Source organism: Somniosus microcephalus, chromosome 14 (assembly GCF_052327205.1).
Source record: "Somniosus microcephalus isolate GS21.2 chromosome 14, FLI_Smic_1.0, whole genome shotgun sequence".
Lineage (NCBI taxonomy): Eukaryota > Metazoa > Chordata > Chondrichthyes > Squaliformes > Somniosidae > Somniosus > Somniosus microcephalus.
The window spans coordinates 73,180,174-73,205,222 of record NC_141000.1 but is presented as its reverse complement, the minus strand read 5'-3'; the positions used below and the strand labels follow the sequence as shown (position 1 = coordinate 73,205,222).

Below are 25,049 nucleotides of genomic sequence, written 5' to 3'. Positions count from 1 at the left end.
CCGTTATAATGTCAGCAGCAGATCCGTGGAAGTTACGGTAGATAATCAGGAGAAGCCTCATAGAAATTAATGCCCTTCATATTTCTTTCTGTTAGTGAAGTTTCACTGATTTGTAGCAGGTATGGAATAAGATGATGACAATGATACCTGCAGTTCATATACAGTCTCTGATGCACCACAGATGCTGCAAACAGATTCTGTACACGTACATGTAGACAGACCCAAAGCTTGGCTCCTATTAATTTATCTTGTTGTGACCTGACATAGGAACTAATAAACAATTATATGATGCAGTGAGAGATGCTAACTTGAAAAAGTAATATCAAGATATATTACCTATCATTAAAGCTATTTTCTACTACCATTTAATATCTGCATTGATTAGCAATTCAGTGGTGCATTGTTTGGTATGATACAGTTTGAACCAAGGGTAGGAAATAACAAAAGTGCAGGAGTCATCTACCAACCTTCCCTCACCTGTGCACAACTGTTGGGAAGTTCTATTGTACTATTTTGGAAGGGAGAATGAAGTGTGGGATAGATTTACCCACCCCCCCCAACCCAACTGATTTAGGTTGTGGGCAGAAAATGAGTGTCATGGGGAAGCATGTCTGATCTGGGCCGTTGCAATATTGGGCGATTCGGCCGGTGTGTGGTGGAAGAAGCTTGGGCCATAGGAGGGGGTGCAATCTCAGGCAGGGGGGTGGGGGGGAAACCCGGTGTGGCAGCAGCTCTGGTTTTGTGGAACCTGGAGGATCACACCTACTCCTCCTGGCCCCCTCCAAAAATTCAGTTAAACTTACCTTTGGGCTCCTCTTTGGCTGGACCTCCAGCTGATACTGGATGGAGCAAGTACTGTTCTAAAATGACAAATGTGGTCCTATGTACAGCATAAATTGTGGCGGTGACAGTGACGCCAGGAACGCGGCTGTACGGGATTTCCCCACCATTTTCGGGGTGCTACTGCATCGTTTCTGCTGAGCGGGAGGGCTCAAAATCTCCCTATGTTTTATTTGGAGCCATAGTAGAGGCAGATGGCTCTGAGAATTTGTATGTCCTCAGCTATAAGGGGTGGGCAACCTCGCTGGGGCTCAGGTGGTTACATTTAAGAGCATAGGTGCAAATGGCATAAAACCATGTGAGCAAACAGGTGGGTGAAGGGATTTCCTGGAGTTTGCTGAAAAGGAGAACAGTTACCCAATAGGGTGGGGTTGCCAAAGTCTGGGAGAGCTGAATCAGGCACTATATTTTAAAGAACAAAAATTATGGTTTACTTTTACACATATTTGCATGCCTGATTTACTTACCTATACCAACATGGCTGTTTGCTGAGTGAAAGATACTTCAGAAAAATAGGCTGCTCTACAATGACACTCGGTGCTCAGAGCCTGTAACTATATGCAGACTCCACGGCCTCGATATTAATGCCCCACACAATGGGCGGAAGAGGCTCAGGGGGTGGTTAAAAATGAAAATACTTGTTAGCAAAATTGAAGCCCATTGGATTAAAGGGGAAGTGGCTGTGTGGATACAAGATTGGCTAAGGGACAGAAAGCAGAGAGTAGCGGTGAACGGTTGTTTTTTCAGACTGAAGGTAAGTGTGCGGTAGTGTTCCCTAGGGGTCGGTATTGGGACCACTGCTCCTTTTGATATATATTAATGATCTGGACTTGGGTATACAAGGTATAATTTCAAAGTTTGCTGATGACACAGAACTCGGAAATATAGTAAACAATGGAGAGGGTAGTAACAGACTTCAGTAGGACGTAGACAGACTGGCGAAATGGGCAGGCACATGGCCGATGAAATTTAATGCAAAGAAGTGTGAAGTGATTCATTTTGGTAGGAAAAATGAGGACAGGCGATATAAACTAAATGGTGTAATTTTAAAGAGGGTGCAATAACAGAGAGACCTGGGGGTTTACGTACACAAGTCTTTGAAGGTGGCAGGACAAGGTGAGAAGGCTGTTAAAAAGGCATAGGGCTCGAATTTCCAAGCCCCGTGGAGGCGGGTTTGGAGGCGGGAGTGGTGGGAAAATTGCAGAATCGGGGGGCAGGAACCCATCCTGCCCCCGTGCCAATGTCCCAGGAGGCGGGTATCCGACCTGTGCTGGGAGCCGCCTCCCCGAGGCGGGAAGGGGATTAGTGCCAATTAACTGCCTGTTAACAGGTAGTTAACAGGCAGTTTTTTGCCTAATCCCTATATTTAGCCCTGAAGTGTGGGCTTCCCGACGGCTCCGAACTACGCCAAGTTAGCGAGGCGGACTGTCGGTCTGAAGGGGTTGGAGGGGTCAAGATGCCCATTGTGCAGGTGAGTGATGGGTGCATGTGTGCAGAGGTAAGTGTGTGAGGTAAGTGTAAAGTGTTTTAATAAGTTTTACTTACCTTTACTTTCTCCTGCTTCCTCCCTTCAGTTCTCGGGAGTCCCTCAGTTCACCGGCACAGAAAGCAGAATGGCCACTGAACTGTCAAAAGCTGCAGCATTCTGCTTTCTGGTCTGGAGAGATCTCTAACTGAGTCTGAGTAGAAGGACTCAAGTTACAAGACAGATTGTTAGTGTTTGACAGCTTCACAGAGCTGTCAAACGCTGATTTTTCATCTGTCAAAAGCTCTTAACAGATAAAATGTCAATCACTGACGTCACCAGTAACCAGGTGTCACTTAATTGGCCTGCTGAGCCCACTGGGCGGGCTTAACAAGGTCAATCAAGGGAAAATAGCGTGGGTTGGCCACAAGTCGATGGAGGCGGGACTGCAACCCAGAAAGTGGAAGTCCCGCCTCCATCACGTCCCCATTGATAAATTTGAGCCCATAGAGTACAAAAGCAAGGAAGTAATGTTAAACCTGTATAAAACACTGGTTAGGCCCCAGCTGCAGTATTGTGGCCAATTCAGGGCACCACATTTTGGGAAGGATGTCCAAGCCTTAGAGAGGGTGCAGAGGAGATTTACTAGAATGGTACCAGGGATGCGGGAGAGACTAGAGAAACTGGAGTTGTTCACCTTAGAGCAGAAAAGGTTAAGGGAAAATTTGATAGCGGTGCTCAAAATCTTGACGGGTTTTGATAGAGTAAATAAGGAGAAACTGCTTCCAGTGGCAGAAGGGTCAGTAACCAGAGGACACAGATTTAAAGTAATTGACAAATGAACCAGAGACGACATGAGGAAAAACATTGTTACGCAGCGAGTTGTTGTGATCTGGAATGCACTGCCTGAAAGGGTGGTGGAAGCAGATTCAATAATAACTTCCAAAAGGGAATTGGATAAATACTTAAAAAAGGAAAAATATGCAGGGCTATGGGGAAAGAGCAGAGGAGTGTGACTAATTGGATAGCTCTACCAAAGATCTGGCACAGGCACGGTGGGCCTAATGGCCTGCTTCTGTGCTTCTATGATTCTATAACACAGCGCGTATGCGCCCATTGCCGTTTTTGCAGCGGTGGGTTTCGTGATGTCCCGAGTGTCCCACCTGGAGAGGTGGGGCACTTCATTAACATATTTAAATCGGGCTCCCACAGTGCAATTGGGAGCCCTATTTACATTTTACAGATGCCACACGGATTTCCCAGGGGTCAGGTAACCCAGCAGTGAAAGGGCAGCGGGAGTTGCCGCCTCCAAATGCTAAGTGCCATTTACAGCACTCCTTGTGGACAGGAGGAGCAGGAGTGCTCACCCTAGCCCTTCAAGGAAGTCGTTGGCCCCCCCCCCCCCGCCAATCACGGTCTATTCTCCCCCCACCACGATCGCCGACCGCCCCCCCCCCGCCCCACCACCAGCCCCGATGGCCTCTCTCCCACAACGCCGATCTTACCCCCTCCCCATTGAACACGGACCATCCACAAGGGTCCCTGGCTGCAGCCTCCTGGCGCTGGTTTTCTCTCCTGGCCGCCGGTCAGGCAATCCATTTGGCTGGCTGCTGGGTGGGAAACAGAAGAAAAAAATTATAATGAGGTCCTGCTGTTAAGTTCGGCAGGCCCTCCGCGTCCCCAACCTTGCCAGGTTCTTTGGCCGTTTTCAGCCCCACCCTCCCTGCCTCCCCGTAAATATTGGGGCCAACTTGTTTATTTTACAAATAACTTTCACTATGCTATATATCAGTTATTGTTTTAGCAGCTAATGTAAGGTGACATTTACTATAGAAAACCAAGGGCTAAAAATTGAGTGACTAGCGCCACATTTTAGCGCCTAAAGAGGCAGTCAGTGGCTGTAGCACCACTGGCTGCGCCTCCCGCGATATTCAGTGGGGGCGCTAATGGTGGTGTTAGCCTGTTGCGCTGTGCCTCCACCGATGACGTCATCGGTGTGCGCAGCGCCCCATTAGCACCCCGATCGCGAAATTTGTTTGCGAACGCCGCTGTAGCGCCGTTCACAAACAGCGCCAGGTTCCCGGGGCCTTGCTGCGCCGGCAGAGGCGCAAGTTAAGGTGGAGGTGCGGGGCGGCCGCTTTTTTCAGCGGCCGCCTGCCAGCACCTCCGTCCCTGGCCTCCTGGTACCGCCCCCCCCCCCCCCCCCCCCGCGGCAATGCCGGCTGTTTCCCAAGAGCCTGGCACTTCTCCTTGGTGCCGGGCTCTTCTACCGGCACCCGCGATCGGGGATCGCGCTGTTGCAGGCCCCTCCCCCTTAACAGTGGGAGGAAGGCCTGCAGTACCGCAGCATCTGGCGCTGCGGCACGTTGCGGTGCGAAATTCAGATTCAGCGCCCTAAGAGGGACGCGGAGCGCCTCGAGCCTTGCCCCGTGTCCCTCTTGGGGCGCTTAAGCTGAATTTGCAGCGATCGTGGCGCAAATTCCAGCGCCCAGGCGAACTTTGCGCCGCTTGGGCGCCTCAGGCCAATTTTTAGCCCCAAGTCTCACAGTGTCACCTACAGGTATCGCTGGTAAATATTGACATAGGAATTATCAAATGGAATGTTCTGGCCCACTCAGTGATTTTAATATAATAGATATATATTGCAATATTAGTATATCACGCAGAGATGCATCTCTTATCTCTGAATTTAATTTACAGACCAATGATTTCACTGTGTTAGTGGGTAAGGATCCTGTCCCAGTTACCCACAATTAAGCTAAATCCTTTTGACTGCTAGTCTGAGTGTAGTTGATCACTTTCTATTATACATTAAAATTGTTGCGTTGGGTTGCAGCATTACGTTTCAAAATGCATTGAAAAGACCTTTGTCATACTATCTCAATACAAAAAATGCATTACAAAAATGTCAACATTTACTTGCAATAGCAGTTATATTTGTGGGTGGTTCTGTGGTTGATATTTATAATTGTTAAAAAAAAGAAACTGTCACATTATGTTACCAAACTACAGCACTGCAACTCATCTTCCTCTTAAAGTCAGCATCTGTATTTGCTTGCAGGTCAGTAACAATTCCACTGGGTGGAATTCTCCTAAAAAGCAGCTGTATAAAAGTCTTCCGCAACAGCTTCAGAAAACAGGCTTCTTCAAATCTTGATAGCCCACCCCCCACCCCCAAGAGCCACCCGTGAAGAAATGACAACCCTTCCAACAACGGATAGCACGTTGTTCAGATTATCATCAAATCTCTGCATCTAATCTGTAACCAATCACATTTGCAAGCCAGGCAAGAATTACCTGGGCATCTAAGCATGAATGTTGCTCCTGAACCCACAAAAATCACAAAAAAAAGCCTACCTGCCCCATTTTTGGAGGCCTCCAGTCATCCATTTAAGGATCGCTGGTTTGGCCATTCTATGTCCAGTAACACTGAGCACGTGCTCCATCACTGGTACTTGAAAATTGCATTGGGGTCCTATTGACGTCATAGGACCCTGATTTTCCTTGTATAATGAGGCTGCTACCTATTTTCAGCAAGTGCCTTGGTGCCTATCTGTAGGCCCCAATCAACATAGCGGCAGGTGGCAATGACAGCGAGAAGAGGGCAGTAAGATCTGCCCTCTGATTTTGAGCATGAGATCGCCCCATCCAAATATGGCCAATGTGTTTCCCATACTTTCATTTGTCTATTTATACTTCTGCCGTGCTTCCATTTCTTCCCCTTTTGTTTTATAAGCCTGCATAATGCTTTCAATACAAGATTGGCTGGAAAATTGAGTGTGGCAATAATAGGGTTCCACTCTATATCTCAAGTAACTTCCTGTCAGTTGTGCCACATCAGAATAAGGTTGTTAATTACGCCTTGATTATAGTTTCAATGCACGAACAGTGCAGAATCTGGGAAAAATGTTTATCGCATGTATAGATTTGAATAATGAGGCCAATAGTACAGACGGAATGTAATTAACTTTTGGCTGTATACCATGCTAGATTTTCCTCATCAAAAGTATAAGCTGTAATTTTGAGCTCAATTTACAGTGATAAATATTAATTTATTGCAATTCGTTATTTTTCATCCTTCAGCAGTGCTGATTCTCTGCTGCCCCCTTGTGTTCCTTTTGAATTTAGTTAATTACAGTGTTTATATACAAACATTGGCACACTGTGTGCCAGTGCAGCCTTCGGTCGCCTGAGGAGAGAGTGTTTGAAGACCAGGACCTCAAACCCGGCACTAAGCTCATGGTCTACAGAGCAGCAGTGATACCCGCCCTGCTTTATGCCTCAGAGACATGGACCATGTACAGCAGGCACCTCAAAGCACTGGAGAGGTACCACCAATGCTGCCTTCGCAAGATCCTGCAAATCCATTGGCAGGATAGGCGCACCAACGTCAGTGTTCTCACTCAGGCCAACATCCCCAGCATTGAAGCTTTGACCACGCTCAATCAGCTCCGATGGACGGGTCACATCGTCCGCATGCCCGATACGAGACTCCCAAAACAAGCGCTGTACTTCCGGAGCTCCGACACGGCAAGAGGGCACCAGGTGGGCAGAGGAAACACTTCAAGGACACTCTCAAAGCCTCCTTGAAAAAGTGTAACATCCCCACCAACACCTGGGAATCCCTGGCCCAAGACCGCACAAAGTGGAGGAGGAGCATCCGGGAAGGCGCCGAACACCTTGAGTCTCTTCGCCGGGAGCAAGCGGAAGCCAAGCGCAGGTAGCGCAAGGAGCGCACGTCAACCCAAGCACCCCACCTACCCGCCTCTTCAACCACCGTCTGCCCCACCTGTGACAGAGACTGTAGGTCCCGCATTGGACTCATCAGTCACCTGTGAACTCATTTTTAATGTTGAAGCAAGTCATCCTCGGTTCCCGAGGGACTGCCTAAGAAGAAGAAGAAGATACAAACATACGAAAAATGACGGACAGGAAAAGACCTACTGGTTCCCCTAGCCTGTCCCATACAGACACTCCACGCCCCACCCGAAGCCATGTAATCTCCTGGGAGAGGCGAAAAAAAACAGATAAATCCCCAGACCAATTAGGGGAAGAAATCTGGATAATACCTCTCCGACCCCCTTAAGCGATCGAAACTAGTCCAGGAGACGACCTCGGTCCTGATTAACATTACGGGACCTACTTCTTGTATGGGGTGATTTCCGCCCACAGCCAGAAATAGGTCCAGCTCTCGCTTGAAGGAATTCAGCAAATCAGTGTTCACTGAACCAGCCGGCAACCTGTGCCATAGTTGTTGTTGAACGTTTTGATTTGACTGTGTCAAAATCAAATCCATGTACTAGGAGTGCTAGTCCGTATGTTCACATTGTCGGCTAACTCGCTTCAGACCTGCTTCCAAGTCTGTCTTGTCACCCTCCTGTCAGACTGCGAACCCACAAGGATCTCCACTGCTGTGTTCCTGAATCTAGAAGCTTGTGAACATGACGTCTTGCAGTTCAAACCTCACAAAATTCCAGCAATAATTTCAGGATTGTAAAACGATGTGCAAGCATGCTTTAAATGGGCACCAGCCCCACCCTGCATTGGGTAGATTGCCTGTCACCGTTGGAAATTAAATTTAAATGAAGCCCAACCATGAAAATGGCTCGAGCCTCAGCCTGATCTCATCAGGCAGTCCAAGCGCCTCGCCCACCACCTGCCCGAAAACCACCTGAAGTCAAAATCTATCCCACTGTACAAAGCCACAGGGGATCGATTAGTGTACATCCATCCAGAATAAATCATTTTTGGCTTTAAGTGTTGAATCTCAGTACATTTCAAAATGCTGGAAACTTCACCAAAAAAGTATCAAAAACAATTTTGGTGTCCCCAAAACCCCTTCAGAAATACATTCTGTGTCACGAGAGCTCACCTCCTCCGTTGAAAATTTCTAAATCCACCACTGCCAAAATTGCACTTTTGTGTGCATCAGTTTTCTTTTCCCTATAATACAACTGATGGAATATTGAATATAGCTGCAGCTTCAATTAGGACAAGTTCATGCCCCACTGCATTCCCATTGTAATTACTTCTTTCATACATCATAGACGAGGCCACTGGATTTTGGTTTTCACAGAAAAAAACTGAATTCTGCAATGTGATCCCAGACCACCAATAGAAGTCCTGAAATGAAATAAAAAGGAATTTAACTTGTTGCAGGCTGTCATGTATGCGTTTATCTTCCACTATTGTTAGATCTAGGCATGTGAAACAATAGATTACATTTTGTGAGGCAAGGTTCCCAGTGTGAAGCATTCCTTGAAAATAGTATCGATTGGAGAATTGAGTGCAGGGATCAGTGGATTCAATTCTTGGTGCTTTTGACTTTACAGTGATTAATTTTAGTTACTGGATACTAGGGAGCGGCACTAGTTGGGAGCCTTGGCCTTCACATCTGATTCTCTGACCCACATTCTCTTCGATTGAATAAAATGTTAATATTAGTGGTAGAACCTTCATACTGCATTAACTGTTTCATTGAGAGGCTGTTCACTTTGAACACTTGTGATGCTTTCTATGAACTCCACCTGGAATGTCAGTGGATTATTTGATATTTGTACATATAACAAATTGAAGTCTCCTACAATGTTTGGCATTGTGATTAATTTTAAAAATCAGTTATACCTTCATTGGTCAGATTGCACGGTCAGTCCCAAAAGGGGTTCTTACGGAAAACCAACTCCTATTTTTGATTTATTTTTTGTTTCAGGGCAAATCCTATCCTTTCAAGGGTGCTTTCCCACCTATGTGGAATCCATTTGCCTACATGGATTACAACAACCTATGGAGAACCTTGGATGACATGGGAAAGGAGGTAAAGAGTAATTTTAAGGGTCTTCAAATAATGCATTTGACAAAAGTTGTGGTGTTAATCTGAGAATTATCCCAGTGATGAAACCTAAAGGTAAATATGTACATGGTGCTTTCCCTTTTTGAGCACAAGTAACAGTGGGGGAAATTCTCTTCTGCGATCCCAAAATTGGGTATAATTGTGGTGAAGAATGCCGTAAAAGTGAAGCCTATAGATGCCCCACCACCTGCCTCGGAGTTCCCTCCCAGGCCCCCACTAGGACCCATGCTGCACACTGCATCCCCACCTGCCACATGTAAATGGTGGGAGGAACTCGGGGTCAGGTGTCCTGGGGCCTGAGATCCTGATGGACTTTCTTGCTCCCTGCCACCGTTGCTGCCACTTCCCGGGGCTGCCATATAGAAGGTGGCGGTAGGCCCCAGAAAGCAGCAGTAAATACCCAAATGGAGGGAGGGAGCCCTGTAACAGCCGCCTCTCTCGCCACACGACCCCAGAGACTTATCTACTGAAGACCTCAATCTTCAGTGGAAGACCTCTTTCCAATCTTTGGGGTGCGTCTGTCCTTTTAAGCCACTTGTTGGAACTTCTGGTCCTGCAACTGCATTCCTGCCAGAGTTTCCTCACTGACACTGCCGAGCCCCCTCATGACGGCAGGAATCTCTAATGAGCCCCGGCCCAGGAAAATAGGTCAGGCTTGGAGTGGACATGGAGAGGCGGGCAGGAGTACCACTCCACTGAAAGTCCACCCTGAAGAAGAAAGTCCAGAGAAAGTCCAGGCCAGTATCTCCCTTCTGTAACATTCTGGGAATTAAGACAACTTGATGCAGGTACAGCTCACAGATCAACCATCATGACACAAAGTGGGTGCAGATCCTTAAAGAGGACATGCAAGGAATAAAACAAATACATACACTCTTTCAAGAATTATTAATGAGATCTTATCTATTTAAATAGGTTCTGGTCAGTTTTGTCATAAACTGGAAATAGTGTTATGTCAATACTAGTTTGTTATTCTTGGGGGGGGTGGGGGGAATAGAAAGATTTGTTCAATCTCCTAAGATTTCCAAAATGTTCCTGTTTCTAATACATCTGTAACAGCGCATATAGAAGGAGAGCTAGAATCAGGTCAAAGTTAGACTTTAAAGCCTTGACGTTGCGCTGGGATGTGAGCCCATGAGTCACGTGGGATCGCACACACTTGTGCTCTCCAGTGCTGACCTTGCGAGAGTATGTGGGATCAGTAGGAGGGCAGCTCATTAACATGGGCCCTTCGGGTGCATCTGGAGGGTCTTCCTGTTCAAACAGGCTAGAAGCCCTGGCTTATGCAGTCATCTCGGGTTCAGTCATCCCTGGGGAAATTATTTTTTGATAATAACATTTTAAACTTGGCAGGCCTCCCAATGCGTATGTGTCCCAGACCACATTGACGATTGTTCAATCATGGGTATTTCTTCCTCTTATCTGTAGTCAATGGGCCTGAAGGCTGCTTGCGCCATGTCTGAAGGGGTTACAGAAGTTCCTCATTGTTCAATCAGCTTAAAGGTTTGTCTTGCAGAACTCTCGAGGTTCTGTCTGATGCGGTTGCAGAAGTTAACTAAATCTGTAGTCAATGGGCCACTTATGCCATGTCTAAAAGGGTTATAGAAGTTAACTAAATCTGTTTAAAGGTTTGTTTGCAGAACTCGAAGCATGCTGGTATATTAAATTCAGCCATGTCACAATGAACAGCAAATTATATCTTACACAGCTACTAAGATTCTAGATTTAGGTATGTCTGACTTCAACAGGATGAGACAGAGACTGTCCACAGTAAACTGGGCAAATATGTTACTGGGTAAATCGACAGATGATCAGTGGGAGGTGTTCAAAAAATAATTTAACATGATACAGAACCAGTTTATACCCCTAAGGGGCAAGACCTCTACTTGTCAAAAAAAAAGCCATGGACGACAAAAGAGTTAAAGGGCAACATAAAACTAAAAAGAAACAACATACAAAAATGCAAAAAAAAAGCACAGATCCTGGTGACTGGGAAAGATACCAAGAACAACAAAAGGTGACAAAACAGATAGTAAGAGCTACAAAAAGGGAATTTGAAAGGAAACTGGCAAGGGATATCAGAATCAACACAATAATGTTTTACAATTATATTAGGAAAAAGAGGATGGTCAGGAGCAATGTGGGCCCCTTGAAATCTGATAACGGTGATATTGAAAATAAGGAAATGGCAGACATGTTGAGTAATTACTTTGCATCAGTATTTACAGTAGAAGTAGAGGATTGCATGCCGGACATCCCAAGGAAACTAATATTGAATCAGGGACGGGTACTCGCCAAAATTAACGTAATGAAGAAAATAATGGCATTTCTGCGAGCAGCAGAGGCAGAGCGGAGCTGGTCGGTGACCAGAGTGGAGGCAGGTAAATAAAGAGCGTGGACAGAAAGAGAATCCATGTGGATAGAGATAAAAGATAATAAAGGATCAATCACACTAATGGGGATAGTCTACAGGCCACCTAATAGTGGAAGGAAGGTGGAGGAAGAAATATGCAAACAAATTAGGAAAATGAGTAAAAAACGTAGAATAATAATCATGGGGGATTTCAACCACCCCGATATTAATTGGACAGAAGAGGTAGGTAAAGGGGATAAGGGAATGGAGTTCCTACAATGTGTAAAGGACTCCTTTCTAACCCAATATGTAAAAAGCCGAACAAGGGAGGATTCGCTATTGGATCTAATGGTGGGGAATGAACCAGAGCAGATAAGAGAGGTAAAAGTAGGGGAACATCTAGGCAAAAGTGGCCATAATATCATACAATATGCTTTAAGATAATAATTGAGAAGGACATAAGTATGACAAAGGCCAGGGTAATAGATTGGAGAAAAGCTGATTTTGAGGGGCTGAGAATAGAACTTGGGAAAATAAATGGACAACAATATTGGTAAACAATGATGTAGAACAGCAATGGGAAATATTTAAAACAGTGTTCAACAGAGTCCAGGAAAAATATATTACGCTAAAAAAAAGAACAAACTAAACACTAATGGGACACCATAGATGAATAAAACCATAAGGGAACAATTGAGGGTAAGGAAAGAGGCATACATTAAGTACATGGGCAGCAGGGGAGAGCATAAGGGAGAATATGAAGAGATTAAGAGAGAAGTCAAAAAAAATTAAGAAGGAAAAGAGGAACTATGAAATTAAATTATGAAGGAACATAAAACAAAATAGTAAAATATTTTACAGACACATAAATAAAAAAAAGGAAGGTCAGGATGGGAATAAGGCAGCGATAGAGAGATGGCAGGAATATTAAATAATTACTTTGCTTCATTATTTACCAGGGAGATAGAATCGGTGGACATGACATTGGATCATGAGATTAGTAATGAAATAAATGCTTTTAAAATAATAAGAGATATATTGAATAAACTAATCAAACTCAGAGGAAAAAAAACCTGGTCCGGACGGATTAAATCCGTACATTTTAAAAGAATTTAGGGAAGAGATAGCAGAGGGCATTACTACACATATTTAATAATAAGTTAAAAAATGTGTAGTGCCAGAGGACTGGCAGATAGCTAACATAATACAGTACCTATATTTAAGAAGGGAGATAGAACATGTCCAGGAAGCTAGAGACCAGTTAGCTTTACATTGGTGGTAGGAAAATTTATGGAATCCCTACTAAAGGAGAAAATAGAAGAACATCTAGAAGCTAAAAATATAATAATGAATAGTCAGCATGGATTTCAAAAGAGAAAGTCTTGCTTGACCAACCTCATTGAATTTTTTGAAGAGTTAACAGAGAGAGTAGACAAGGATAATGCAGTAGATATAATTTATCTAGATTTTCAAAAGGCCTTCGATAAGGTACCACATAATAGACTAATGAATAAGGTCAGAGAATGCAGAGTCAGGGGACAAGTAGCAGAATGGATAGCTAGCTGGCTTCAAGATGGAAAGCAGAGAGGAGCGGTAAAGCGTAGCTATTCACAGTGGTGGAAGGTGGGTAGTGCTGGAACCACTGCTGTTCATAATTTATATTAATGATTTAGACGTTGGAATCGAAAACACAATTTCTAAATTTGCGGAGGACACCAAATTGGGGTATAGCCAATACTGAGGAGGACTGCAACAAATTACAAGAGGACATTAATGAACTTGTAGAATGAGCATATAATTGGCAAATGAATTTCAACACAGATAATTGTGAGGTAATACATTTTGGTAGGAAGAATAGGGAGGTCACTTATTACTTGGAGGGTGCGAGTCTGGGTGGGGTAGAGGAACAAAGGGATCTAGGAGTACAAATACACAAATCACTAAAAGTAGTGACACAGGTTAACAAGGCCATACAAAAAGCAAACCAAGCACTCGGGTTTATTTCTAAAGGGATAGAATTGAAAAGTAGTGAAGTTATGTTAAACCTGTATCAAACCTTGGTTAGACCACACTTGGAGTACTGCGTACAATTCTGGACGCCATATTATAAAAAGGATATAGAGGCACTGGAGAGGGTGCAGAGAAGATTTACAAGAAATGTGAGGGTATACCTATCAAGAAAGGATGAACAGGCTGGATCTCTTTTCTCTTGAAAAGAGAAGGCTGAGGGGTGACCTAATAGAGGTCTTTAAAATTATGAAAAGTTTTGATAGAGTAGTTACAGAGAGAATGTTTCCACTTGTGGGGAAGAGCAAAACTAGAGGCCATCAATATAAGATAGCCACTGAGAAATCCAATAGGGAATTCAGAAGAAACTTCTTTACCAAGAGGGTGGTGAGAATGTGGAACTTGCTACCACAGGGACTAGTTGAGGCAAATAGTATAGATGCATTTCAGGGGAGGCTAGATAATCATATGAGGGAGAAGGGAATAGAAGGTTATAGAGTTAGATGAGGAAATACAGGAGGAAGCTCGAGTAGAGATTAAATGTCCGCATGGACTGGTTGGGCCGAATGGCCTGGTTCTGTGCCATAAAAAGAGTTTGTCTCTGTCTGTCTGTCTGCCTGTTTGTCTGTCTGCCCGGCTATACAATCAAAAGTTATACAGCGTACCTACACACGTTATATCAAAAGAAAGCTTATCATTAGGGAAGTCTAATAGGCGTATTTACTTTTTGGTCAGACAAAAATTGTTCGGACAGTATTCAAAAAACGTTCAAAAATCCTCAAAAATCCCCTCATTAGCGGTTGACCAATCCTACCGCTCATTAGCGTTGACTGACGTGACGATTGACCAATCCTACACGTCAGTGACCTGATAGTTGACCAATCCGTGCGTCACCGGGGGTGTTTCATGCCGTGTGTGGGCGGGCCTAATCCTGCAGCCTCCCGATACTTCCCCGCCATTTTTTTTATCCCCAGCGCGGCCACCCGACGCATTAAGTAACACAATTAAATTGTTTTAAAATTTTTTTAATTCATTTGTAAATATTTTCTCTAACCTCATTAATTTTCCTACCTTTCACCCTTTTTCCTCTTGACTCGCTACCTCCGCCGGGCGCCGCAACCTTCCAGGGCTACCCCGCCTGCAGGCCTCGAAGCCTCAGCCTCTCCTCCCCAGCCACGCCCGAGCTAGGCACCTCCCGTCACGCTCAACAAGTGGCCCGCGATCGCCGGCATCTTTGTAAAGGCTGGCGGGGCAGGACTGAGCCGAGCGTAGCCACCGCCGCCATCTTTGTAAAGGCTGGCGGGGCGGTACGGAGCTCCGCGGAGCCATCGCCGGCGCTGGGCTCGGGTGCTTTGTGGCCTGCGACCGAACGGCGGCTGCGGAGCTCGGGCTGCCCGGGGCGCTGGGCTCGGCTGGGCCATGTCAGTGCGGGTGCCCGAGGCCCCGGGGCCTAGCCTTCTCCAACTGCCGGCAGCGCAACTCTCAACACTGGCAGAGGGGAGAGGGTCTGCTGGCTCCCCCCATCCCTTTCCCCCCTTCCCTCCTCCTTCCCCCACACCCCCTTTCCTCCCCCACCCCCTTCCCTCCCCCCTCCTCCCCCCTTCCCTCCCCCACACCCCCTTCCCACACCCCCTTTCCCCCCTCCCACACACCCCCTTCCCCCCCTTTTCCCCCCTTCCCCCCCACTCCCCCCTTTCCCCCATCCCACCCCCCCTTCCCTTCCCCTCCCACCTCCCCCTTCCCGCCACCCCCTTTCCCCGCCACACACCCTTACCCCCCCTTTCCCCCTTACCCCCCTTTCCCCCCCTCCCACCTTCCCTCCCCCCCTTCCCCCTCACCCCCCGGGGTGAGTCGCGTCCCGAGAGCCCAGCCGGGCCTGAGCACTAGGCCGCGATTGGCCGGCCGGGGGAAGAAGCGGGCTCCTGCTGTGATGGCTGTGAGCGGGGCAGCGTTTTCTGCCGCAGCCCCTCCTCCTCCTCCTCACGCAGGGGGGACTCGGGGCTGCTCTCCGCCCGCTGCAGGCAGTGCCGCCGCCCCGGGGCTCCCGGGCTCCGAGCGGGAGGTCGGGCCCAGGGCTCCGCTCTACCCGCCACCCTCCTCATTACCTGAGCTTGGCGCGCCGCGCCAGGAGACGGCCGGCTGCAACCGTGCTGCGAGTAGTTGGTGGCGGCGGTGAGTCTCCCCCCAGTCTCTCTCTCTCTCTTCTCCCCCAGTCTCTCTTTCTCCCCCCCAGTCTCTCTTTCTCTCCCCCCAGTCTCTCTCTCTCTCCCCCAGTCTCTCTCTCTCTCTCTTCTCCCCCAGTCTCTCTCTCCCCCACAGTCTCTCTCTCTCTCCCCCACAGTCTCTCTCTCTTTCTCTCTCTCCTCCCCCAGTCTCTCTCTCTCTCTTCTCCCCCCGTCTCTCTCTCTCTCTTCCCCCCCAGTCTCTCTCTCTCTCTCTCTTCTCCCCCAGTTTCTCTCTCTCTCCCCCCCAGTCTCTCTCTCTCTCCCCCGTCTCTCTCTCTCTCCCCCAGTCTCTCTCTCTCTCTCTCTCTCTCTCTCTTCTCCCCCAGCCTCTCTCTCTGTCTCTCTCTCTCTCTTCTCCCCCAGTCTCTCTCTCTCTCCCCCAGTCTCTCTCTCTCTCCTCCCCGTCTCTCTCTCTCTCTCTTCTCCCCAGTCTCTCTCTCTCTCTTCTCCCCCAGTCTCTCTCTCTCTCTCTCTCTCCCCCAGTCTCTCTCTCTTCTCCCCCCAGTCTCTCTCTCTCTCTCTCTCTCTCTCTCCCCCCAGTCTCTCTCTCTCCCCCCCAGTCTCTCTCTCTTCTCCCCCCAGTCTCTCTCTCTCTCTCTCTCTCTTCTCCCCCCAGTCTCTCTCTCTCTCCCCCCAGTCTCTCTCTCTCTCTTCTCCCCCCAGTCTCTCTCTCTCTCTCTCTCCCCCCAGTCTCTCTCTCTCTCTTCTCCCCCAGTCTCTCTCTCTCCCCCCAGTCTCTCTCTCTCTTCTCCCCCAGTCTCTCTCTCTCCCCCCAGTCTCTCTCTCTCTTCTCCCCCAGTCTCTCTCTCTCCCCCCAGTCTCTCTCTCTTCTCCCCCAGTCTCTCTCTCTCCCCCCAGTCTCTCTCTCTCTTCTCCCCCAGTCTCTCTCTCTCCCCCCAGTCTCTCTCTCTCTTCTCCCCCAGTCTCTCTCTCTCCCCCCAGTCTCTCTCTCTCTTCTCCCCCAGTCTCTCTCTCTCCCCTCCCCCAGTCTCTCTCTCTCCCCCCAGTCTCTCTCTCTCTTCTCCCCCAGTCTCTCTCTCTCTCTCTCTCTCTCTCTCTCTCTCTCTCCCCAGTCTCTCTCTCCTCCCCAGTCTCTCTCTCTCCTCCCCCAGTCTCTCTCTCTCCTCCCCCAGTCTCTCTCTCTCTCCCCCAGTCTCTCTCTCTCCTCCCCCAGTCTCTCTCTCTCTCCCCCCAGTCTCTCTCTCTCTTCTCCCCCAGTCTCTCTCTCTCTTCTCCCCCAGTCTCTTGCTCTCTCTCCCCCCAGTCTCTCTCTCTCTCCCCCCAGTCTCTCTCTCTCTTCTCCCCCAGTCTCTCTCTCTCTCTTCTCCCCCCCAGTCTCTCTCTCTCTTCTCCCCCAGTCTCTTGCTCTCTCTCCCCCCAGTCTCTCTCTCTCCCCCCAGTCTCTCTCTCTCTTCTCCCCCAGTCTCTTGCTCTCTCTCCCCCCAGTCTCTCTCTCTCTCTTCTCCCCCAGTCTCTCTCTCCCCCCCCAGTCTCTCTCCTCCCCAGTCTCTCTCTCTTCTCCCCCAGTCTCTCTCTCTCTCTTCTCCCCCAGTCTCTCTCTCCCCCCCCCAGTCTCTCTCTCTCTCCCCCCCAGTCTCTCTCTCTCTCTCTTCTCCCCCAGTCTCTCTCTCTCTCCCCCCCAGTCTCTCTCTCTCTCTCTCTTCTCCCCCAGTCTCTCTCTCTCTCTCTTCTCCCCCAGTCTCTCTCTCCCTCCCCCCCAGTCTCTCTCTCTCTCTCTTCTCCCCCAGTCTCTCTCTCTTCTCCCCCAGTCTCTCTCTCTCTTCTCCCCCAGTCTCTCTCTCTCTCTCTCACCCCCGTCTCTCTCTCTCTCTTCTCCCCAGTCTCTCTCTCTCTTTTCCCCCCGTCTCTCTCTCTCTCTTTTCCCCCCGTCTCTCTCTCTCTCTTCTCCCCCAGTCTCTCTCTCTCTCTCCCCCCAGTCTCTCTCTCTCTCTCTCCTTCCCCCTCTCTCTTCCACCTCTCTCTCTATCCTCCCCCTCTCTCTCTCTCTCTCCTTCCCTCTCTCTCTCTCCTCTCCCTCTCTCTCTCTCTCCTTCCCCCTCCCTCTCTCTCTCTCCTTCCCCCTCTCTCTCCTTCCCCCTCTCTCTCTCTCTCCTTCCCCCTCTCTCCCTCTCTCTCTCTCCTTCCCCCTCTCTCTCTCTCTCCTTCCCCCTCTCTCGCTCTCTCCTTCCCACACAGACAGACAGACAGACAAACACATTTATATATATAAAAATTATTTGTACTTTTTTCATAACAACATGCCCTCAAAAAACCCTCGGCACCGCCGGGCACTCCAGCTAGTATCCTATGTAATCCTATGTAAAGAGTGACACATCCCCAGGATCAGATGGCTTCCATCCTAGGGTTTTAACGGAAGTAGGTGAGTACATTGCAGATGCCCTAGCTATAATCTTCCAAAGTTCTCTTGATTCAGGAAGATTGGAAAATTGCACATGTCACTTCGTTATTTAAGAAAGGTGAGAGAGGGAAACCAGGAATTATAGACCAGTTAGCCCGCTGTTGGGAAATTACTTGACTCTGTAGTTAAAGACAGAGTTAATGAACACCTTGAAAATTTTCAGCTGATCAAAGAGCCAGCAAGGATTTGCAAAGGGTAGGTCATGCCTGACGAATCTGATTGAATTTTTTGAAGAGGTGTCTAAAGTAGTGGACAGGGGAATGTCTATGGATGTTATTTATATGGACTTCCAGAAGGCATTTGATAAAGTCCCTCATAAGAGACTGTTAGCTAAAGCTGAAGAAGCTCATGGAATGGAAGGCAAATTATTGATGTGGTTAGGAAATTGACTGAGCGGTAAGAGTGAGAGATTAGGGATAATGGGCAGGTACTCTAATTGGCAGGATGTGACTCGTGGGCCAGAATTTTGCTGGTGCTCGGGGCGGGTTTGGAGGCAGGACATCCAGCAAAATTGCAAAAATTGACAGCAGGTCGGAAACCCGCTGTCAACCCGCCTCCAATCAATCTTCCCAAGTGTCGGGTCACCGATTTGCGCATGGACCCAACACCTAGCGGCGGGAAGAGGATTATAGCCACTTAACTGCTTGTTAACAGGCTTTTTCCAATTTTGACACTTCTACTGCGGGCTTCCCGAAGTCCGGACACCACGCCAGGTAAGTGTGGCATGTTGTGAGTCTGCTGTAATGTTTATGCATTCATGACGGCTGCAGAAGTGGTGTGAAGGATTCAATGGTGCACTGGTGAGTTTCAGAGGTAAGAAAATGTTGGGAAATTCATTTTTAATGCATTTAGACTTTTCTGTAGGTAACAAGTTTTGAATTGTATGTGTAGTCCCACCTCATTGGGAGAACCTCTCTTGCCAGTGACAGATCGCTTCTGTAACCTCACCTGCAGCTGCCATCTGTTCTAGCCTAAGGAGGTAGTCACTGTGTAGTGGCTCTTACACACTGGATAGCCTGGGTGCAAGGGCTCACCTGTGAACAGTGATTGTCAGTGTTTGCAGCACCTCAATGCTGTCAAACACTGAAAAATCAACTGTCAAAAAAATTGTGTTTTAAGAAAACTGGCAGATGACGCATCATCAAATGACGTCACCTGACATCGGCTTCCTCTTAATTAGCCGGCAAGCCCGCAGGGCGGGCTTAACAAGGCGAATTGACGTAAAATTACGTCTGTGGGCCGGATATAGTTGGGGGCGGGATTGGAACCCGGAAGGCAACTGACCCGCTCCCAAGCCACCTCGAAGCATAAAATCGCAGCCTAGGTGTCCCACAAGGATCTGTATTGGAGCATCACCATATTTATTAATGACGTAGATGATGTGATAGAGAGCATATCCAAGTTTACCGATGACCCAAAGATAGGCGTCATTGTATGCAGTGTAGATGGAAGCATAAAATTACAAAGAGATATTATTAGATTAAGTGAATGGGTAAAGCTGTGGCAAATGGATTTCAATATAGGCAAGTGTGAGTTCATCCACTTTGGACCTAAAAAAGGATAGATCAGGGTACTTTCTAAATGGTGAAAAGCTACAAACAGTGGAGGTCCAAAGAGGCTTAGGGGTCCACGTACATAGATCGTTAAAATGTCATGGACAGGTATAGAAAATAATCAAAAAAGCTAATGGAATGCTGGCCTTTAAATCTAGAGGACTAGAATAAAAGGAGGTAGAAGTTATGTTACAGCTATACAAAGCCCTGGTTAGACCACATCTGAAGCACTGTGAGCAGTTTTGGGCGCCACACCGTAGTGAGAATATATTGGCCTTGGAGGGAGTGCAGCGTAGATTTACTAGAACGATACCTGGACTCCAAAGGTTAAATTATGAGGAGAGATTACACAAACTAGGGTTGTATTCCCTGGATTTTAGAAGGTTAAAAGGTGATTTGATGGAGGTTTTTAAGGTATTAAGGCGGACTGATAGGGTAGATAGAGAGAAACTATTTCCGCTGCTTGGGGTGTCTAGGACTAGGGGACATAGCCTAAAGGTTAGAGCCAGACCTTTCAGAGTAAAGTTAGGAAACACTTCTAAACGCAAAAGGTGGTAGAAGTTTGGAACTCTCTTCCGCAAACAGCAGTTGATGCTGGGTCAATTGTTAATTTTAAATCTGAGATTAATAGATTTTTGTTAACCAAAGGTATTAAGGGATATGGGGCAAAGGTGGGTATACGAAGTTGGGTCACAGATCAGCCATGATCTCATTAAGTGGCAGAACAGGTTGAAGCAGATAAATCTCCTACTCCTGTTCCTAAATTTAACTTCACTCTGATTATTTGCATCGGGTCTTCTGTGTCATTCTGCGCACGCACACCGAATGGGGACGAAGTCTAAACGCCGCCCCGCCCCGCCCTCCCCAGAACTGCGCATGCGCACCAGAGGTTCCACGCACACATGTGCCTAGCCGCAGGGTTGTGGCCTGTGGCCTCAACCACACTTTCTGATCTTCCCCTGCCACCCCCGACCCTTCCGATCTCCCCTCTGCTTCAGACCCTGATCTTCACCTGACCCTGGCATCCGATTTCCCTCTGGCCTCCATTCTCCCCCCCCCCCCCCCCACTGCGACCTTTACAGTCCCTCCTCCCTCCCGCCCTCCTCTCCGCTCCAGATTGAGAGGCTGGCTGGCTGTCGGTCGGGTAGGCCTTCGGCACCAGGCTGCAGCTGGGAAACGGAGACAAAAAATGGTAATCAAGTCCTGCCGTTAGATTTGGCAGGACCTGAAGGAAACAAAATTGCCCCCACCCCCACCCCCCACCCCCTGCTCCCTCCCAGCCTCCGAGATAAGATTGGGGCCGAAGTGTTTAGATTATAATTCAGGATGTAGAGTTCAAACTAGGACAGTGTGAGCTGGGAGACAGGTCAGAGAGCGTGGAAGGAGGCAAGAACAGAACTGAGACACGGATCAGACAGTGGGAAGGAATGGATGAGAACGGAGCTGCGATATGGATCAGAATGTTGGAAGAGGCAAGCATGAATGGAACTCACCCACGGAGCAGACAGGGTTAGGTAAGAATGGAGCTGGGAAACAGATTAGAGAGTGGGAAGAGGTAGCTGAGAATAGAGCTGGGACATGGATCAGAGAGTGGGAAAGGGAGGTAATGGAGCTGAAACGTAGATCAAAGCATGGAAAAGGGACTGTAATGGAGCTGGAACATGGATTGGAGAGTGGATATGATGGGAATGAGTAGAGCTGGGATACAGATCAAAGGCTGGCTAGGGATGAATGGATGTGGCATGGATTAAGCAATGTGAAGAGGCAAGAATGGAGGTGGGACACAATTCAGAAAGTGGGTTGGGGAGATGAGAATGAAGCTGGCACGTGGGTTATGGAGTGATAGGGAGCAGAGTGTGAAGAGGTGGATGAAAGTTGATCTACAGCATGGATGAAAAAATGGGAAGAAGCAAGAGCAGAGCTGGGAGATGGATCAGAAAGTGGGAAAGTGAGGGTGAGAATGGAGTCACATGGTGCATACAGACAAGAACCTACACAAAACATAACTATTTCTCTGAGCCCGGAATCTAATATTTTATCTTAAAAGTTAAAAGCCCACCTGGGTAGAGATGCACTTCACTGCAAGTTTCATAACTCCAATTAATAAGAAGAATATTCCTGTAAAGTATAATGAGCCTTGTCTTTCCAGATACCAGCTGATGCACCATGGCAAGCACCCCATGCTGAAGAATGGGATAAAATAACAATGCAACAGCTGATTAACAAACTTTGCTGGACCAAGTAAGTTCTTTTTTAAATTATCATTTTATTGGTAGTTTTCTCAGGTTCAATATACACATTCTTCAGTCCAGCTGGATCCACATCCCTGTTCCAGGGATGGTGGGTGGATGGCCGGATCCCATACTTGTGCCAACACTGCCTTTGTCCACCCTTCGGGAGATATGAATTACTGTCCTGGTTGGAGTATTCAATCTGATTTTTTTTCCCCTCCCCTCATACCGAGATGTAGAATCCCTCTGCTTGGCACAACTCAGATTAAGAATTGAGTGCAATAGGGAATTGCAGCATCCCACTCCACTCCACAATGCTCAATCCCGTCACAGTGCTAGACCAGGTAAAACTATCTATTCACTTGCCCAGCCCTAGCTCTCCTGAGAATTACTGACATTTACAGTCATTTAAAAAGTAATTCCTGTACTGTGTGTGGACTTCTTGTTTATTTACCTGATGAGGACCAAATTAATTTATAGTTGAAAAGTAACTGTAACCCTAACATCAGTTCCTTTTAAAATATACAGCATTGACAGTATTGATTCATTAAGATACTGTAAGCACAGAATTGCTATTTTATAGATCTTTTGTTGTATTATATTATGTTATCTACTCAAGATGAGAAAAGGTATCCGGCCTGTGTACACTCACTGAAGCTCTGTTACTAATGGTGCAGAGAAGGGTGGGAGCGGGTGGCTGCACTGAAGGTCAAGTCAAAGGAATGTACCATTCAGGAGGGTACATAGGGCTGGAGGATATTGTAGAGATAGGATGGGGCAAGCCCATAGACAGATTTAAAGATGAGGGTAAAGATTTTAAATGTGCTGCATGGATTCAGTGTAGATCAATGAAAACAGGGATCAAAGGCAAGCAGGAATTAGTGTGTGACAGGATACATGTAGTAGAGTTTTGGACAAGATAGAGTTTATGGAGGATGGGAGGCCAGCAAGCACAGTTGGAGTAATTGGGCTCGATTTTCAGTGTGCCGTGGAGTCGGGTTTGGAGGCGTGCGGGGGGTTAAAGTCCCGAAATCGGGGGTCCCGACCCCATCCCGCCCCCAACCCACCTCCATGCCAGTTTCAAAGGAGGCGGGTACCCGACCCGCCTACCCGAGGCAGGAAGGGATTAGTGCCAATTAACTGCCTGTTAACAGGTAGTTAACAGGCAGTTTTTAGCCTAATCCCTATTTTTAAGCTTGAACTGTGGGATTCCCGACGGCTCCAAACCACGCCAAGTTGGAGGAATCGGGCCGTCGGGTTGAAGGGCTTGGAGGGGTCGAGATGTCGGTGTTCAGGTGAGTGATGTGTGCATGAGTGCAAAGGTAAGTGTGTTTGGTGTGTCTAAAGTGATTAAATAAGTTTTACATACATTTTCTTACCTTTACAGCCTTCCTTCCTTTAGGTCTCGGGAATCCCTCATCTCACCGGCACAGAAAGCAGAATGGCTGCGAACTATCAAAAGTGACAGCCTGCAGCTTTCTGTGCAGGAGAGATTTCTAACTGAGTCTGTGTAGAAGGACTCAGGTTAGAAGTAAGACTGTCAGTGTTTGACAGCTTCAAACAGCTGTGAAACACTGATATTTCATCTGTCAAAACCTCTTGACAGATGAAATTTCAGTCTGTGACGTCACCTGTTGCCAGGTGGCCCTTAATTGGCCTGCGGGCTCAACAAGGTCAATCAAGTTAAAATCGCGTGGATTAGCCGCATCTCGATGGAGGCGGGACTACAACCCCGAAAGTTGTAGTCCCGCCTCCTTCCCGACTTCTGAATGAAAATCCAGCCCAATGAGTCTGGAGGTGGCAAAGTAATGCATAAGGATTTCAGTGAAGGGCTGAGATAGGGCTGGAAATGGGCACTGCTGCAGAGGTAGAAGTAAGCGGTCTTGGTGATGGCTAGGACTTGAGGTTTAAAGCTCAGCTTACGATCAAGCAGGTCATCAGGATTACAGATGGTCTAGTTCAGCCAGTAGCCCGGGGTCTGAGAATGTTGCTGTTAAACTAATCTACATGCATTATTTGATACTATTACTTAATAAAGTAAGGGGTCAACAACATTCTTGGTTGTCTTTGCAATTTGTCTACAGCCCTTCTAATCAATAACAGGACATATGTTTAGTGTTATACTTTAATGACATATTATACTGTAGAAACTCCCAAAGGCGAAGTTCACGAATGTACACTTAATGCACTCATACAACATTTCTGCTTGCACGGTTTTTGCACTGGCATTAAACATGTTAACACCTTTAAAAATAATACACACAATAATGTTGTATGAGTGCGTTAGTAGTTTGTATATGAACTTTGCCAATCAGAATTTCTATTCCATGGATTATTGCAGTCATACCCTTTTTTTGAACTTGTCACATTCTTGTAGAGGCTTTGCTGTTGTTGCATTTCAAATATTTTGTTGTACTGTAATAACCTTTTGAATATTTATGGTCTGGTTTACTTTATCTGTACAATTGAGGAATTGTACCACAAGTCAGCTGCACTGTTTTCTGTGGGCATCCGATGAGTTTTCTAGACATTTCCCTCTTAATTTTAACTTGTAGGATTGCCAAGCACTTTGCTACACTCTTTGTAAATGTAAATGTCGCCTCTGAACCACATGAAGTCTCTGCTCTCTGGTTCCTGTGGTATGTCAAGCAGTGTGGTGGAACAACACGGATATTTTCAACAACCAATGGTGGACAGGTGAGCAAACATTTTAAATGTTGTGGGTCCTGATTTACTTGTTCAAGTACATCTTGTGAAAAGATTGAAAATAGAGAATGGTGGAGAACTTTGGACATGTTTTTATTTATGTATTGTCTGTGTAGAGTGGGGAAAAGGTGACTTGCATGGATCAGGTGACATACTTCTGGCAATTGAAGCATTAATTGTCGATGATTGTATCTGAATTCTCATTAGATGTCTTTTTTGTTGTTGTGGCGGATAATTTAACAGAGAATGTCGGGTACAATTTTTTCCTAAAAATGCCTTTCTCAAGCAACCTGAAAAATAACCAAGTCTAGATTTCTATAGACATGTTCCTTTTAAGAAAATGGTGCTCTTGTGGCGGTACCACCGGTTGTCCCTTACACTGAGATACATAATTCCCTTT

At 47.1% G+C, this 25,049-nt stretch overlaps 1 protein-coding gene across 2 annotated transcripts in view; it reads left to right on the top strand.

Moving 5' to 3' along the window:
- The window catches only part of LOC147107559 (amine oxidase [flavin-containing]-like), a 206,961-nt gene that overhangs the window by 119,191 nt on the left and 62,721 nt on the right, over positions 1–25,049 (top strand). Inside the window, exons 4-6 of one of the 2 annotated variants that reach the window (XM_086006683.1) lie at positions 9,015–9,119; positions 21,862–21,953; positions 24,499–24,640. In XM_086006683.1, the coding sequence (XP_085862809.1) occupies positions 9,015–9,119; positions 21,862–21,953; positions 24,499–24,640 (339 nt within the window). The remainder of the gene's footprint in view (positions 1–9,014; positions 9,120–21,861; positions 21,954–24,498; positions 24,641–25,049) is intronic. The other variant, XM_086006684.1, reaches the window with a different exon arrangement.